Source organism: Ascaphus truei, chromosome 12, assembly GCF_040206685.1.
Source record: "Ascaphus truei isolate aAscTru1 chromosome 12, aAscTru1.hap1, whole genome shotgun sequence".
NCBI classification, from domain to species: Eukaryota; Metazoa; Chordata; class Amphibia; order Anura; family Ascaphidae; genus Ascaphus; species Ascaphus truei.
In genome coordinates this window covers 38,055,783-38,073,432 of record NC_134494.1, presented here as the reverse complement: position 1 = coordinate 38,073,432, position 17,650 = coordinate 38,055,783, and the positions used below count along the sequence as shown (strand labels likewise).

Sequence of the window (17,650 nt, the reverse complement as noted above, 5' to 3'; positions counted from 1 at the left end):
GCATGCTTAATCATCTGCTTAATGCTAGTTGCATTTTGGAAGCAAAATAAATTCCCCCACATGGCTGACCTTCTGTGTGAGATCAGATGGGATTTGTTTTGCCTTGTTCAGTCCATGACACAGCAGCGGTGATGTATAGCGTATCTCATGGTCCACTGCTCATGATACATGGGCAGATGAGAAATTGAAGGGCATTATGGTATTTTCCAAGTTAAAGAATGACATTTTATACTAAATGATATTATGACCTATGGAGAAAGGAAATACTAATACCAGTTTCAGATGTAAGACTGTATTAACAGTGTAATTGTAAATAACTGTTCTATCACAGATAGTGTTGAGTGAAAATCAAATATTAAAATAAAACGGTATGTTGAAATTTCTGGTTATATTACCCTACATGTAAATTAGTTACGAAACTGTGAAATCGGTGCTACTTAAAGGTGTCAGTGTTTTTTTTGTTTAAACCTGTACAATACATTTGCTTAGTTCCTTTTGCAGTGGTGTTTTTTGTTGTTGTTTTTTTTTTACTAATGCCAGTCATATTTCACTAGTGTGGATGTTTTTCACTATACTTTTTACAGCGTTTAGAATTTGAACAAGTAGGATTCAGGGTTTTCCTCAAAACTCTGTCATTTTAAACAAGCCATTATTTCAAGACCAATCTTTTCTTTACTGTGTGTTTTGATCTGATAGATGTCAAAATACAGCTTACAGAAGAAACTACATGAAATGGTAAGGAACTTCTCAAAATGTACTCTGATTTGATGCTAAGTAAGAGAATTTCATTTGATTGATTTTCCATGTAATTTAATTAACCGTGCCTGTTTTTTCTTAGTCACTTGGAAATCCAGGGTATGTAAAATAGTTTGTCATTAATTAAGTGGACCAGTTTATCTTTTGACCAATGCTACATTGTGAGCACATTATCTGCACCCATTCAATAACATGATGCATCCATGAATTTGGAGTGGTTGTTGATCTATTTTCCTCATTAAAATATTTGTATAAGTGGGAGCCATTTGACATGATTGGTCCATGATCATGTACAAATAATGTGTCTACAAGGAGTTATATCTGTGGACAGATCTCGTGAATAATGTTCTGTAAATTGTTCAAAAACTGTACTACCTGTGCTCTGAATTGTGCATCTGGTTTTATTCTTTCCCGCTCTGCTCTTTGATTGTAATCATTTTTATCAGTGATTTGATTTAACTACTATGGAAACAGCAGACATCACTTTATATGACAGTTTCATAAATTGAAAAGTATAGTGAAAGGTGGTTGTCATGGTAAACATACAATTTTACAAGAAATGACAATTACCACCAAAAAATTCAGTTTGCAGACATTTGATACCAGAGTGTGGTAAATATTACACCCATTTGTGTAGAAATATAATTGTACAGTAGCAAGAAGATTTTTTTAAAAATATTTAAAAAGACATGAAAGACAAGGCCTTTCGGTGCTCTTTTGTCTAATCATTAAAGCTAACTGTAGAATGCAACTGTATCTGAGTGACAATAATACATTTCTGTATAGCATTTTAATGGTTGCTTTCACGATTCGCCAGTATAGTTTAGAACTCTTACTGTACAAGGACAAGAATTGAAAGAAGACAATGCTTTCCATGAAAACCCAACAAGTACGTAGGTCTTTTACGGTAATGAAGGATGTGACAAGCAATGCTGTAAAGAAACTGCCAAGCTTGATTGAATAAAAGCTGTGAAAAGTCTGCTTCTGCTCAGCTGGAAAGAAAAACGATAATATTGTCAGACTATTATAAACGGTGATTTTAATTAACCAGCTCAAAAACAAACATCTGATTTAGCTTTAAGTACCCTGACATTTGGACAGAAAATCATCTTTACCGCTACAGTGGTTTTACACAAAATATGGCGAAATTGAATAACGTGTCCTTTGACCTGAGGAAAAGAATGTAAGTTAAACATCAAAAGGAATATAAACATGTCTTACGTGTTAATAATTTCAGACAAATGTTATTGCTCAAACCAAAATTTACATTTAAAAAATGTGAGCATCACAGTTACGTTTATACTCATTAATTCTCCGACATCAACGTTTGCGTTACGCTTTTATATTCTAATATTAGACACATTTACTAGTGATTTAGCCATTAAACATATATTCCTATGTTTGAACTCTCTTTCCAGTACCAATATAAATATTAATGTAAAGTTATGCATATTGTAAAGAACGTATCCCTGTTTTTGTTTACTCTGATACTCTGGACCTTCAATTTGATGTTTCCAAACCAGTCAGATTCTTTTTTCAAGCATGTCCTAGCTGGATACTTTAATCTGCTCTTGCTGTTAAATTCACATGTCATCACATTGGATTTACACATCTGTTCTAAACATTGATCTACATATGCACCCAGATTCCGCAATTCTGATCTTGTGAAATACTGTAAACTTATGAGGGGCAAATCATGTTTCAACACTGGAAGAGTAATTATCAGCAAGTAATGGAGAAATCTTCACCCGTTGAGACATTGTGTTCTATTACATGATCCAAAATGAAAAATAATACCCCAAAAAAAACACTTCTGTAAAGCATTACTGGGACTTTCCACTAATTCCAAAACAAACTTCCTCACCCATTTCATACAACTCAACCATGGCACCCGCTTTTTAGCGATACATATTGGCTAGATCGCCTAAAGTAACACAGAAGTCTTTCTTTATTATTTTCTGGTAGCTCAATTTATGTTGGAACACTCAATGCTTCTTTAAACATCTTCCAAGTTGTTGAGACATCTGATATCTGAGCTACTATAATCCAAAGCAAGGCTGTGTGAGACTTTTCCTAACAAAAACAAATATCCATATTGTGAAAAGCACTTGGAAAAGCTCTAATTTATATTAGCTCATAAAAGCTCATTACCAATGCGTGTGATTGAGGGGTACAAACACTCCCATAAATTTTTAATGGTCTTAGACAAAACTACCAAAATGTAATAACGCACACACGAAGCTTCCTTCTTTTTGAATTGATAAATTAAACTTGAACCTTCAGTGATTTCTGCAGCTGTTCAAAAATGTTCATCAGTGCAATATCTAAATATAAACATTTTTGAAAAGGTATGAAAAATCAGAACATTTTAACCAATTTTTTTTATTTTTAAATCATCTCATGCACAAGAGGCAGCAACATTATTACTTTCTGTGAGATGAAAGGAGCAACATGTTTTACACTCCCGGTAAGCATTTGAAATGCTAGCAAATATATCGAAAGGGCTACAGTATAAATAGGTGTTAAATATTAGTTGGTAAAATCATAATGGCTACGATTAGCGGTTAATGCTATATAGTCCGAAGCTTTAGCTCGGGACGTTTCGGCCCAAAATCCCCGTAGACTTCCATAGGGATTTTCTGCTGAAAACTAACATCCTCTTCTGACTATTTACAATTGACCCCTAAGTGTTGGCGTATGATTTAGTGAGCAATAAGCAAAGCTAAATAAAGCTGTGGTGTACAAAAGAGAAATAGCGGCTAAAGTGTGTTTAACGCTCCATATTAACATATATTTTTTGCTTTTGTTAGCAGCATTTCTGTAGTTGGATGCCACAAAAGGATAGTTGATAATATTATGTCTTGAAGCACTGCCCTAATATTAATAAAACGTTCCCGTTTATTACTCTGCAATAAAGCTTAATTGTATGCATTTCTCTAAACAAAAAAGAGAGCCACCTTAAGATGATAGGTGAATTTAGAACTACATTACCAGAAAGACTAACCCATTTCCTAGATGTTGTAATTACTCTAAGTATTCTATTACTGATTTTATTATGTAATTAAAGATTTGTAAATGAGAACAGAGTTAGGGAAATTCTCAGACTGAGTAGCTGGAAGTAATTTTAAAATAGTTGTTATTTCTTAACTTATTATGATATTCCATTTATTCTTCTGTGTTTAATTTCATACCTTATAAAACATGAAAAATGTGTATTGTATATTCTATCTTGCTCGTGTTATCTTGCCCATTTCTTTTGATTACTGTCACCTTTTATTACTTGCTGATGTTTATGCATGTATAGCACTTTAAGCCTATGAAAGTGGAGTACAAGAGAAATAAAATATATTTTCTTTAATGAAAATGTAATAGAAAATGGTGAGTGGTGCATATTAAGTATTGGAGTAAAGGGAATTAAAATTAGATCGTAGAGTTATTTTTCAAGATCGGAATATAAAAATACATGAAATTGTTGTGTAGTAAGGTTAGAGAGGGTGAATGTGCTCACTTTCTTCACTGTGGTTGGAGTACTTTGTGTTTATTTTTTAATTCAGTATGCGTTTCCTTATTTAAAATGTGTCAATGTCCCTTGACTGATACATATTTTGAGCAGTAAATACGTGTATGTTTATAAGTCATCTTAGAATCTAAATAATGCTGCAGTACTGTGTGCACCTTTTAAACGTTGGTATACATATTAATACCCTTTTGATCCAGTTACCAAGTTTTCAACTTTAGTGCTAGGTTAGCTGCAGGTTATGATACATTTGAATGGTCCAACATTTTCATAGGTGTAGATAAGCTTCAGAAATGTCACATTTTTTGATATTTTACACATTTGTTGTCTTTTATCAAAGATTCGGTTGGTTTCTTCATTAAAGTATCATTACTCAGCTTAGTTTTATTTTTCTACCAAACAGGAGCAGAAAGCGCAATTGCATATGTTAGCTAAGGAGGACCACATGAAACAGCTAAGTGAAGTTGAGAAATGCTATACAAGTATCACACGTCAATTTGGAATGGTAAAAGAAGCGCATGAAAAACTCCAACAAAATGGTAACTATATGGGCACGATTCAGCAAAATACATAATGTTGCTTTGTACAAACCAAGTGTGTTTATTATCTAAACACCATATCGTACTACAGTGTATCACTGTAACGGTGATGATACATTTCCTAAAGCTACGTACACTCCCACTAAGCGATATTCTGAAGAAAGACTGTCTGCTTTTATACATTTACTTACAAAGAATAGCCCCAGGAGCTAAGTATTAAGCAGTACGCTGAATTATTTAGTCTTGGAGTATATCAATGATTTATACATTTTATAGAAGTTTCAGTGTGCAGAAAAGGCCTGGGATATTTTTGTCATTAACAAATGGGAAAATATGATGCAAAATAAGGTAAACATTTATACATTCTATTCTGACATGTGCCTCAAGTTACACCTCCAAACACCTCTCATTATTCCTTCCAACCACACTCTATGTTGCTTTCTGAAGCAAATGGCTTTTCTGAAGCAAAAGTAGGCCCCCCCCCCCCCCCAAAAAAAAAAATACATAGACATTAGGACTTGCACATATTAAAATCTAAGGGTCCGAAGAGGAAGTTTCTGTCGGATTTTTCACAAAAAGATTTTTTTTTAAACTGCCGAAGCTCTTTTGGGATATATATATATGAAATGTATGACTCAACGTTTCGGTCCCCACTGGGACCTTTCTCAAGAGCCAGTGGGGACCGAAACGTTGAGTCAATATAGGAGTGCCTGTCCCTTTTTTCCCTTTTCTGTATCTTTTTGGACAGTATGCACCCTCCCTTTACCGCTGGACACTCAGCTGCCAGCTATTTCGCCAATTTACTTAAGGTAAATTTACTTAAGGGGTTTAGTGGTTAGCGTATGGGTTAACGATAGGGGTTAGGGGTTAGGTTTTCAGGGTAGGGAAGTAGGGTAAGGGGTTTAGGTTAAAGCCTTAGGGTAGGGGATATGGGTAAGGGGTTTAGGTTAAAGGCTTAGGGTAGGGAATTAGGGTAAGGGGTTTAGGTTAAAGCCTTAGGGTAGGGGATATGGGTAAGGGGTTTAGGGTAAGGGGTTAAGGTTTTTAGGGTAGGGGGTAGTGTTATTATTAGGAGTTAAGATTAGGAGGTTTTAAGGTAAAAGTTAAGGTTTGGGGCTTCGCTTGGGGCAAAACAGCCGGTGGAGAGATGTCTCTACGGCAAGGTGAGTAGCGGCTACACACCACGACCAAATGTCCTAGACCATAGAATGTAGGCCTAAGTGCCACATTTAGCATCTTTATGACAACAATACGCCCCATCATAGTAGCCCTTGATGACCAGAACAGAAAACGTCAAGAATACATATTTATGGAAACTGTAATAATTTGGAACTGCTAACCATATGTTGTGAGTTAAACCCTACGCATCTTAAATACCTTCTATAATTTCTAATAATTTGTGGTGCATTATGCTTAAAGTACAGGAAGCAATGCAACAGAATACAAAATTGAGGGCTGAAAACACAGAAAGGAGGTCCGAGTCTGATCGTCTTAACGAGGTATGTTTACACTAAGTAACCTTTACAGAGCATGTAGGAGCACTGCATACATGGACTATTAAACCTTAGGCCTAGTAGCCGCGCGTGACAGAGCTCATGGCGTGTCAGAAGCGACAGGCTCGGACGATTGCTAAACATAGTGGTTCAGGCGATGGGGAGGCATGGCGGAGGTGTGGCCGTGATCTCAAAGAGCTGGTTCGGCCTCATTGGCTGAACTGCTCAAGTGACGCGGCCGTAGTTTGAAAAGACAACATTTTTTTTGTCTTTCCAAAACGCCATCGCGCCTCATCGTGTACACGGTCACGGTGCACACTATGGGCGGCATCATAGGATTGAGGTTTGTTCGCGCGTCGCGGTTACTATAAACGTGGCCTTAAGTTAAACAATTGTGAAACAATTTCTTCAATCATGCAAACTATCTATGACGTTATTCCAATATTGAAGAAAATAAAGATAGTTGAGTATTCATCAATCCGTTGATTCATCTATTGAATTTACAGTAAGGTATTTTGGGAATGTAAAAGATGGAAAGGCTTGAATAATTATTTCTGTGAAAGAGCCTTCTTTAGTACGGACGTCTCTGAACTTGTGATTCAGGGTCTGTATGAGCTTGTGAATTGTTGAACTGGATTCCACATCTTAATATATAAAATCGAAAGGTTAGTGCTACCTGCGGTGAATCTGATTGGTCCTCAGCCTCTGGCCAATCTGATTGGTGGCTCTGACGTCACCCAACTGCCACTCTCTTCCCCCTCGGACACACACACACACACACTCTCTTTCCCCCCCCCCATCACACTCACCTCCCTCCCCGGCGCTCACTCACCTCCCTCCCCGGTGCTCACTCACCTCCCTCCCCGGCGCTCACTCACCTCCCTCCCCGGCGCTCACTCACCTCCCTCCCCGGCGCTCACTTCCCTTCCTCCCCGGCAGGGGGACAGGCAGTGGGGAGGCAGCCTCCGGAAGGACCCCTGCTCCCCGGCGCTCAACCACTTCCCCCAACCGCCCAGAGCACGCTCTCTTCGGCTCACCCCCCACCCCCACACGCCGCTACCCCAGTCAACATCCCTGAGGAGCAGGAGGAGGGCGGAAGGGAGTTGCGGCCGCGCAATAGCTCCTTTGTGCCACCGGGAGTCGCCGGAGGCCACGAGGGGGGAGAGAACCACTGGCAGGCCGAGGAGTGCGGCATTCTGCCAGGTGAGGAAATGCAGGGGGAGGAATCCATGCCTTTTACGCCCCCCCTGCCTTTGGCGCCCCCCCCCCTGCCTTTGACGCCCCCCTGCCTTTGATGCCCCCCCCCTGCCTTTGACGCCCCCCTGCCTTTGATGCCCCCCCTGCCTTTGACGCCCCCCCTGCCTTTAACGCCCCCCCCGCCTTTGACGCCCCCCCTGCCTTTGACGCCCCCCCCCTGCCTTTGATCCCCCCCCTGCCTTTGACGCCTCCCCCCTGCCTTTGACGCCCCCCCTGCCTTTGACGCACACCCTGCCTTTGACGCCCCCACCCTGCCTTTGACGCCCCCCCGCCTTTAACGCCCCCACCTGCCTTTGACGCCCCCCCTGCCTTTGACGCCCCCCCCTGCCTTTGATGCCCCCCCTGCCTTTGACGCCTCCCCCCCTGCCTTTGACGCCTCCCCCCTGCCTTTGATGCGCCCCCTGCCTTTGACGCCCCCCTGCCTTTGACGCCCTCCCCTGCCTTTGACGTGCCCCCCCTGCCTTTGACGTGCCCCCCCTGCCTTTGACCCCCCCTGCCTTTGATGCCCCCCCCTGTCTTTGACGCCCCCCCATTGCCTTTGACGCCCACCCCCCTGCCTTTCACCTGCCCCCCCCTGCCTTTCACCGCCCCCTCCCTGCCTTTCACGCCCCCCCTGTCCCCTCCCTGCCTTTCACACCCCCCGTTCCCTCCCTGCCTCCGGGCAACGCCGGGTATATCAGCTAGTTACTAAATGAAACAAGATTTATCTAAATGTTCTTATGTATTAATTATTTTCTTCTATGAGCTTTGTTATATGCTCTTTGTTCCACATTAAAAAAAATCGGTAGAGTGTGATTTGGCTCTGCTTTTTTTTTAAATAAATTGTGTAAAAGAGGCAAAATGCAAATTAGCATGCAAACATTCTCAAATATAAGTATTTATTACATATTCAATAGGCTCCAAAGAGAATTTTTTAGCTATGTGAACTGTTCGATTATCACTAAACTTGTTTCGGCAGCTTCCCTTAGGCGAAAACACTTTAAAAATAGTGGAAAAGACCCTTAAATGTGGAAATGTTTCATTAATGTTGAAAAATGACGGGAATACTGTGTACCAAATACAGTACTGAATAACAAACAGAAGATGTAGTTGGATTACCTCTGTTCTTGATAAAAAATAATCTGTTGTTATTTTGTAAGTAATACTCTTAAGCAGCAGTCCTGCTGTGTGAACCCCCGTTTATTGTTACAGGATAGCAACCAAGGGGTCTCCAGAACTGAGCCACCCTATTTTCAGCTCTAGAACCCCCTGGTTTCCGAGGTAAAGGTACCAGTATCACTTCCTGGTCTTGTGCTGTCCTCCCAATAGGAAGCAGCAACGGATGACGCAATCGATTTTAAACAGCCATTTTGTTTCCCTTCACCGTATCTCTGTAACCGGGGAATCACCGGAGCTGCAAATAGTGCAGTTCAGCTGTGGGGACTCCCCGAATTTCCCATCCTTTAAAAGAAAAGGGGACTGGGGTAAACCTCTCCCCCTCCCCCTGAAAAACGAGCAGCCATGATTGCTATTTTCAATGTTGTTTATTTTCAAGTTAGACCTTTTTTTTATCACTTACATAGAAAAAAGTGTATTACTTACACATTCGTGTACAAAGGTAATGTTAGTAAGTGTAGTTTGAACAAAATTGTGTTTATACATTTCAGCCATTGGATTATCTTCATTTTTCTTTATATCATTATTTGATTTTGTCCAGAACAGTTGAGCCACAGGTCTGTGATAAGGCGGAATTCCAGTTTTGTGGAGAAAAGTTAAACAGACCAAACTTAGTGGCTAGATAAAACTATTACTACACTAAATGCTTGGTTTACCACTATGGCATTATGAAGAATTCTTGATACTATCGTCAAACAGCATTCATAACCTCTGCTATTTGTCTGGATGAACGTCAGAGCACTCAAGGAGAGAGAGATATTAAACAGACTACCCCTGTGAGAGAAAGGAGAGGGGTGAGGGAGAAAGGGCACAATATTTCTGTCTGTAGAATCTATTCGTTATTTAATGAGATGAAAACATCATCTGTCCTAGAATCTTTTCATGAACTTTATTTTTCAAAAATCCTTTTGATCCATGCTGGATACGAAACAGTCATTTCAATAAATATATTGGGTATACAGTTATAATAAAATCAGGTTATTGTTTAATATGGATTTGTGACATTAAATCGTGTATTAACTGACAAATTCTCTGAGGTAAATTAATGAGTACAAATCTAATCAATCCCAAAGAAAACATGGAAAACTAACAAGTATATTTAAGTAAAGAAAACTCTAGGTTGGATTTTTTTCCTTTTTTTACATAAAGTACATTTCTTTATTTTTCCATGTTTTTTTTTCAAGATTTGGATGAGTATTTTTCAGTGTTGTGTAGATGCCACTAGCCAATCTGACAGTGCAGCCACACAGAGGCTAAAAAGTAGAAGGTAGCATACAACTAATTTGAAAATGTAGTCCAAAAACTTTGCAGGACAAAAGAATTAAAAAGCCAGCCGAGGCTCAATGTTCACAGCATGAAAAAAGACAGTGGGGTTATGTAGAAAACGTTGCTATAAGGGATTTTGTCGTCAAACACACACAAAATAATACAATGTTACTGTGTCTCAATGCGCCAATGTATAAAACCAATTTTTATTATGTGCTGTGTGTGCGTCAACACCTTTTTCACATACACATAATGATGGTGAGGGTGCAGCCAGAGGCGGAGTTTGGATGTTGTCTGTAGTGCACACATGTAAATAATATGTTATATTAAACTACAAGCAAACGCCACAATTGTACGCCATAAATGCATCAAAATTGTCCATCAAGTGTCTCTTAGCATAAAATATAATTGCAGAAACATTTCTTAGTGTATCCATGCTGTATGTATGAACATAATGCTCTGTTGACGCTTCAGTCTGCAATTTTTCCCATTAAAGAACTTTGCATTTGATTGTTATTCATGTAAACGTATCCATTCAATATCTTTGAAATTAGGTTTCATTAGGGCTTGCTTTGTATATATATTTTAGCATGACACACACCATACCAGTGCTAATAAAACGTGAGCCAAATGTAAGAACACAAATAATGACATACCAACATATACCGCTAATGGTGAATACATTATTTTTACAACACAATGTGCTCTTTCAATCTGTTTGGAAAATACACGTTTTTATACAAAGCTCCCAGTTATCACTCCCGAGCAATCACGTGATGGCTTCCTGTTTCCGTTGATGTAAGGGGAAGGGTCCTCTCCTTCCGTTTAGTTTGCGGTCGCCACGTCTGTGCAGTTCTGATCACGAATGCTTCCCCGAGAGCCAGCAGAACCCTGATAAATTGCAACATACATCATAGGGGCCTTGATGAGTACATTATACGTCTATAGGACACTGAACGTACAACGCAATGAAAGTTTTGATTCTGGTACACCGTTCCTGAAATTTTAGATAAAAAATAATTCTAGTTTCTTTTCTTTCAAGGAAGTAAAGAAATTGACTTTGGACTTGATAAGGGCCAATGTGGCATGTCAGCAGATGGCAGGCGAAGAGAACATCAGCCTTGTTGAAAAAGACCAGCAGCTGATGGAGCTACAGCAAAAACTTCATATGGTAAGTTTCGAAATGTCTATTCATTATACTATCACAGGAGCATCACTCTCAGTAGATTTCAATGCATTTAATGTTACGAGTCATCATGGGTATAGTTCTCATATTTCTGCTATGATGAACACTGCAGGTGGATTATTTAAAAGTACGTTGTGTCGCTTTTGTTTCCCGTTATGTCATTGTCAAGGAAACGGAAATCAACAAAAAGCTTTATGAAGTAAATCGCAATACCACAGAGGAGAAGCAGGTAATAGTCCCATACTTTTCGGATATGTAGTCATTTTCTCAGTTCACAAGTTTACGAAATACATAAAGAGCCTTTCTGCAAACCACACTCTTGCATTGTGCCAAGTCAATGTTTTCATTGAGCTTCTAGTTGTAATGCTCATTTTCGCTAATGTTTTGATGTTACCAACTTTAAGAATATAGTTTTGTTCCCCCAAGGATAAGTAATAGAACCCTATACTGCAATTTAACTCCAATATTCCTTATAAAGGTGCCACCTCGAGGTAAAAACTAGTGCAGTTTAGTCACCGAGGGATTAATTATATAGCACACTAGGGTATGTCTCCTCTATTGTGTAAATTATTGTGAAATTTGAATGCCTAAAAAGTCTTAATTTTGCTCCTTTGTTAGGAGGTTATGAGGTCTTTGCATCATGTGCAAGAGCTACTTCAACGACACACTCAAACCATCCTACATGTGGAAAGTCAGCTGACTACACTCAAAGTGGCACATCAGGTCATATTCCTTATTATTACCCCATGCCACAGCGATGACTTTAGATAATGTGTTTGGAGCACAGACTTTATCTGTCTCCTACAATAATTAACTAATCTTGCACATAAGGATTGGTAAAACATGCATGCCAACTTTAATCCAGTTTCATAAAGTGCACAATTACAGTGGTGGGAAAAAAGTTTGTGAACCTCAATGATAATTACGGACATGCCATAGTTTTTTCCATGATAACCTGCTTGAATCAAAACCAGGCTTTTCTTAAATATCTAATAAGGTTTATATTAACCAATTCCATGACTTTTGAAGCAAAATTATGTATGAATTTGACAAACAATGAGTAATTAAGAGTCAGGGTATGTGCAAAAGTAAGTGAAACCCTGGTTTTATCAGCTAAATTAAAGGGGATAATTAGAATCAGGTGTTTAAATAATTAGGTAGATCTTAAGGTGTGAGTTTGGGAGCCCCACCCTATATAAGGATCAGAAACTTTGTGAGTTTGGTCTTTACCATACAGGTGTGTGGAAACACGTCATGCCACGATCAAAAGCAATCTCTTAGGACCTCAGAAAAGCCGTTATAGATGCTCATCAGTCTAGAAAGGGTGAACACAACCATTTCTAAGGATTTGGGGTTCCAACAATCCACTGTCAGACAAATGGAGAAAGTTCAAGACCACAGTCACTACCCAGGAGCGGTTGTCCTACCAAAATCTCTCCAAGAACAAACAGGCAAATCATCCAGATCACAAAGAACTCCAGAGTAATATCCAAGGATCTGGAGGCCACTCTCGTCTTGGCTAATGTGAGTGTCCATGACTCAACTATCAGAAAAACACGAAACAAGAATGGCGTTCATGGAAGGATAGCCAGAAGGAAACCATTGCTCTCTAAAAAGAACATTGCTGCCTGTCTGAAGTTCACCAAAGAGCACATAGATGATCCACAAGACTTCTGGAACAATGTTCTCTGGACAGACGAGTGAAAGATAGAACTTTTTGGTCTCAATGAGAAATGTTATATTTGGCGAAAACCAAAACTGCGTTTGAACAGCAGAACCTCATTCCAACTGTCATGCATGGTGGTGGGAGCGTGATGGTTTGGGGCTGCTTTGCTGCTTCAGGAGCTGGATGGCTTGCCATCATTGACACAACCATGAATTCTGCATTGTAGCAGAAGATTCTGAAGGTCAATGTCAGGCCATCTGTCCGTGAGCTGAAGCGAAAGTGGGTCATGCAGCAAGACAATGATCCTAAACATACAAGCAGATCTACAAAAGAATGGCTGCAGAAGAAGAAGTTCTGCGTTTTAGAATGGCTTAGTCAAACTCTGGAGCTAAACCCCATTGAAATGTTGAGGCAGGACCTGAAGCGAGCTGTCCATGTAAGGAAGCCCTCAAATGAGTTGAAGCAGGTCTGTAAGGAGAAATACAGTACAGCAGGGCCCCGGGTATACGGCGGGTTCCGTTCCAGGGGTCTGCCGTATAGTGAAAATCGTCGGAAAGCGGATCCGGCGATTTTCAGTTCTGCGCATGCGCAAACCGGCATTTTCGCCATTCTGCGCATGCGCGACCTATGATCTGCGCGCGCAAACTACGATATGTACGCGCACACTGCGGTCTGCGCATGTGCGCCGGGCGCAACCGCCCGTTCTGCACATGCGCGACTTAGGATCCAACAGGGCGACCCCCTTCTCGGTGCCACCGTATCGCCGAAAAGCGGAGCACCGAGAAGCGGGGCCCTGCTGTAGGCCAAAATTCCTCAAAGCCGATGTGAGAGACTGACCAGCAGTTACAGGAAATGCTTAGTTTAAATAATTGGGGGGGCGCCACCAGGTTCTGAATCTAAAGGTTCACATACTTTTTCCACACATGGATATTGAATATTTAATCATTTGTGGATAAATAAATGTTGAAAAAGTATCATGTTTTTGTGTAATTTGTTTGATCAAGTTATCTTTATCTATTATTAGGACTAATATTTTAGGTTTGAAATATGTGAAAATCCTAAGTGGTTCACAAACGTTTTCTCGTCACTGTATATACATTTGGCTATAGAAACTTGGGCACATTGTACAGATAAAAGAGTAAAGACAGACGGATAAAAGGGGTACCTGTCGAAGGGATGTTCATTCCACCCCAAAAGTTGTGTTTTTCTGTTGTTTGTGCATCTATATTGAGGTCAATACATTAGGCACCAAGCTAGTAAAATGGCACAACCCTTATGCATCTTAAATTGCGGGCGTTCTGCTTGTGTTCTGGGACCTCTGTGCATTCGACATATTGTACAGGTAGCTATCGAAGGTGTTATATACGATTGCCATTTTTAGGTCGAGTATTTTGGACAATACAATTTAACTATTACATTATGTAGCATTCCAATTAATCTGTTGATAAATTGTGATTTCCAAACTTATATTATTTAAATGTATTTAATATACACATATATTGCTTTTCAAATTGAAATAAAGTATAGTTTTGAGTCAGCCTTGTGATTTTATTGCTTGTAACATTCTTCCCATGTAGTTCAGATGTTTCTAAAAGGATGCATTAACCAAAGGGTTTTTTAGACTTGCTGTAACAATTGTTAAATTTGAATCAAGAAATCGTCCAACAGTTTGTAGCCAAAAGGTAAAGAAGAGAGGAATGTGGTTACACATTATGATTTCATACTTGACTAGTTGCTCTGAAGTGGGTCCAAAAACAAAGCAAAGGCTCATAAATATAATTGATTCTTTTGTTACATGCATTGACATCTATTGTCTGCCTGCACTGTTTACATTTTGTAAAGGTTGGAATTAGTTCATTGTCATGGATTCAAGTCTTTCATCCTTCCCGCTGAAAAATATGATTAAGTAAAAATTCCAAAAGGACCTGAATGTGTGTGAACTGTTACTGTTGATTCATACAGAATTACGTCAATTTATCAACATGACAGCAAAGCTAGTGTTGAGTAAACGCAGAAATAATGTTGCTGCTTTGGCAGTGTTAAACTCATGTTGTACATCATAACAAAAACTTCTACTGAAGTGTGCTTTCACATTCAGTATCTTACAGGAAATAAATGTAAATAGCACAACTGAACATAGTGAAGCATCTATGTAAATAGTCTATATGGCACACCAAAATAATTATTACCTTATTTTTCCATTCTTGCCCTTATTCTAAGATTTCAATGTGCTACATTTCAGATTTCCCAGCTCTGCCTTCTATATTACCTTTTCAACACATTAAAACGTATGCAGTGAAACTGAGTAATGGCAAGTGTTTTTATACCCTTTTATAGCCATTTCTTTTCTATGCACTCCCCCCTGTTTCCTGTTAGCTAAACTTTAAGCACCTTTCTGTTAATTTATGAAAATTATTGTTGATGGCACATTATCACTGATCTGTGTGGCACATCTAGCATGTTAGAAACAAAAGGTCCAAGCAACATAAAACACATCAAAATTCATTAATGTGGTATTGATTATTTTTTGGATAATTAATTTTATTGCAGACTCTTGGAAGAGATAATGAGCTTCAAAGGGCAAAGGCAAAAGAAAATGAAGAAAAGTTCCTTGCTCTCCAGAGACAGCACGAGACAGCATTGGGAACTTGGAAAAAACAAGTAGGCGTATCAGCATAAAGGTCTTAATCTTTGATGGGTCAACAAATACTGTGAAAATAGTCAAAGGCAATGTGTCATGTCTCTCTCAGCATCCTTCTTTAAAGATTGTTTATTCTTTGTGTGTTTTGTATAGATGCTCCTGGGTACATTGATTCACACACACACACACACACACACACACACACACACACACACACACACACACACACACACACACACACACACACACACACACACACACACACACACACACACACACACACACACACACACACACACACACACTTTTAAACATTACCTGTATGGGGGAGTGGGGAGGGGGGCCTCAGAGCAGTCGCACAGCTTTCTTACCACTCGGTGCTCTCGAATTCAGAAGATATCCGCTAGTTACAGATAGGAAAAATGGCCAATAGCTGCAGCGGATAATGAATGAGAGGATCTCTGCACATCACTACAATCGGCAGCCATTTTGATTTTTATAAACCGTGGGGCTTTTGGTGATAAGAACCTTGGACTCAACTAAGAAACATAACGTATAGATTATTTTTCAGTTGTTGTCTCTCACGGTGAAAATATTTACATCAAAATGTTGATTGCCTGCTACTTTCAGTTTGGAAATCTTTTATGTGTATTGCAGGAAGAGGATAAACGAAAAAATGGCTGCAAACAAGGTGTTTCGGAGGGCAGATGGGGGGGGGGGGGCAAAACCCAAACTGACCCTTCGTCAGGTCTACCTTTCCCGTTGGGGCCATCTATTGTCTCTGCATGGAGGACTGAATAAGGCTGTGTCCCCACTGGCGCTGACCATGCTGTGCGCTTGCCGCTTTTACTTATTGCAGTCTTTATGTGGAAGTCCCCACTCACGCGGTGCACGCACACTCACCAAAGCTTGGCACTTGAGCAGACAAAAAAACTGACTTTCAAGCGCGCTCAACTTGCCTGCAAGGCCCCCCCGTCCGCGCTTGCAAAATAGGCAGGACACCCGGCGCTCATGCTTAGAGAGTTGGTGACGTCACCACTCCCAAGCATGAGCGCGGTCAGCGCCAGTGGGGACGCAGCCTTATTGCGTGGAGATATCGCGGAAGTGGTTAAATCCCTTGTTTGCAGTTGTTTTTCATTTAACCTGTATACTAACTAGGTGGTCATTGGACAGGGCGACCATGGACTAGCACAGGGAACCGAAAGGACACTGCGAACGAAGGTGCTGAGATATCCTGTGAGTGTGCCGAGGTAACCTTCTTTTATTGCAGGAAGAGGACATGAATTTAGGGACGGATGCAATAAGAGTTGAGTTGGAATCAATTAAGGAGGCATATAAACACCTCCAGCAAAGCCACAGTGAGCTGTCGTGTCAGATACGTCAAGATATAGAAAACGTTCAACTGATAAAGGTAAAGGTTTAGTTTAATCAAAATGGCTGCCAAATCTTGCAGGTCGGATGGGCCAATATGAAGCTGCATCATCATCATCATCACAGCAGGGATGACATTGCAGATTCCTATTGGACAACCATTTAAATGTCCAGTAAGTAGCACCAGCAACTAAATTGGTAAGTTTCCTGGTAACCAGAGGGTATCCGGATTTAAAAATACCATATCTGGAGCACCACCTTCAAATCATGTAAGAAAACCCAAATTGAAACTTTGCGGTACTGCTGCTGTGATATCATAGTCAGTGAGTCACTGCTGAAATATTGCATCATGCAAGGTTTTGGAAGATTTATTGTTTTGGTCTAAATAGTTATTTTAAATGATCAGTTGACCTTTTAAAATGTCACCAACTCTTAACTTTAAATAACAAGATGTCAGCTCATACCTTTTTTGTTATTGCTTTAAAATGCAAATTACTTGAGCTGTTTTAATTTCTAATGTACCTATTTTCTGTGCAAAGAATCAAGAGCATCAGAAAGTTAACGAGGAGGAAGGTAAACAGTGTGATATGGAATACGGTAAAGTTGAAAATAGACCTGTACATGATCCAGAGGTAAAAATGGCAGAACCAGATATGGAAGATTGTTCATTAGATGCTGCTATTGTCCAGGTGAATGGTAAAGAGATGCTAAGCAAAGAAGGAAACAACAAGGAAACGGTGTCTAACGGTCAGTAAAATAGGGTTTATAAATATCATTATTTTTCCCCCGCCTAACCTAATATA

The 17,650-nt window shown here is 39.8% G+C and overlaps 1 protein-coding gene across 9 annotated transcripts in view; it reads left to right on the top strand.

Annotated features, from left to right (window-relative positions):
• The window catches only part of CCDC73 (coiled-coil domain containing 73), a 60,583-nt gene that overhangs the window by 36,487 nt on the left and 6,446 nt on the right, over nucleotides 1-17,650 (top strand). For 7 of the 9 annotated variants that reach the window (XM_075567350.1, XM_075567357.1, XM_075567349.1 and 4 more), the window contains 9 exons: nucleotides 697-735; nucleotides 4,677-4,812; nucleotides 6,232-6,311; nucleotides 11,026-11,154; nucleotides 11,339-11,398; nucleotides 11,788-11,892; nucleotides 15,386-15,496; nucleotides 16,747-16,887; nucleotides 17,387-17,594. In XM_075567350.1, coding sequence (XP_075423465.1) covers nucleotides 697-735; nucleotides 4,677-4,812; nucleotides 6,232-6,311; nucleotides 11,026-11,154; nucleotides 11,339-11,398; nucleotides 11,788-11,892; nucleotides 15,386-15,496; nucleotides 16,747-16,887; nucleotides 17,387-17,594 — 1,009 coding nt within the window. The remainder of the gene's footprint in view (nucleotides 1-696; nucleotides 736-4,676; nucleotides 4,813-6,231; nucleotides 6,312-11,025; nucleotides 11,155-11,338; nucleotides 11,399-11,787; nucleotides 11,893-15,385; nucleotides 15,497-16,746; nucleotides 16,888-17,386; nucleotides 17,595-17,650) is intronic. The other 2 variants (XM_075567355.1, XM_075567356.1) reach the window with 2 other exon arrangements.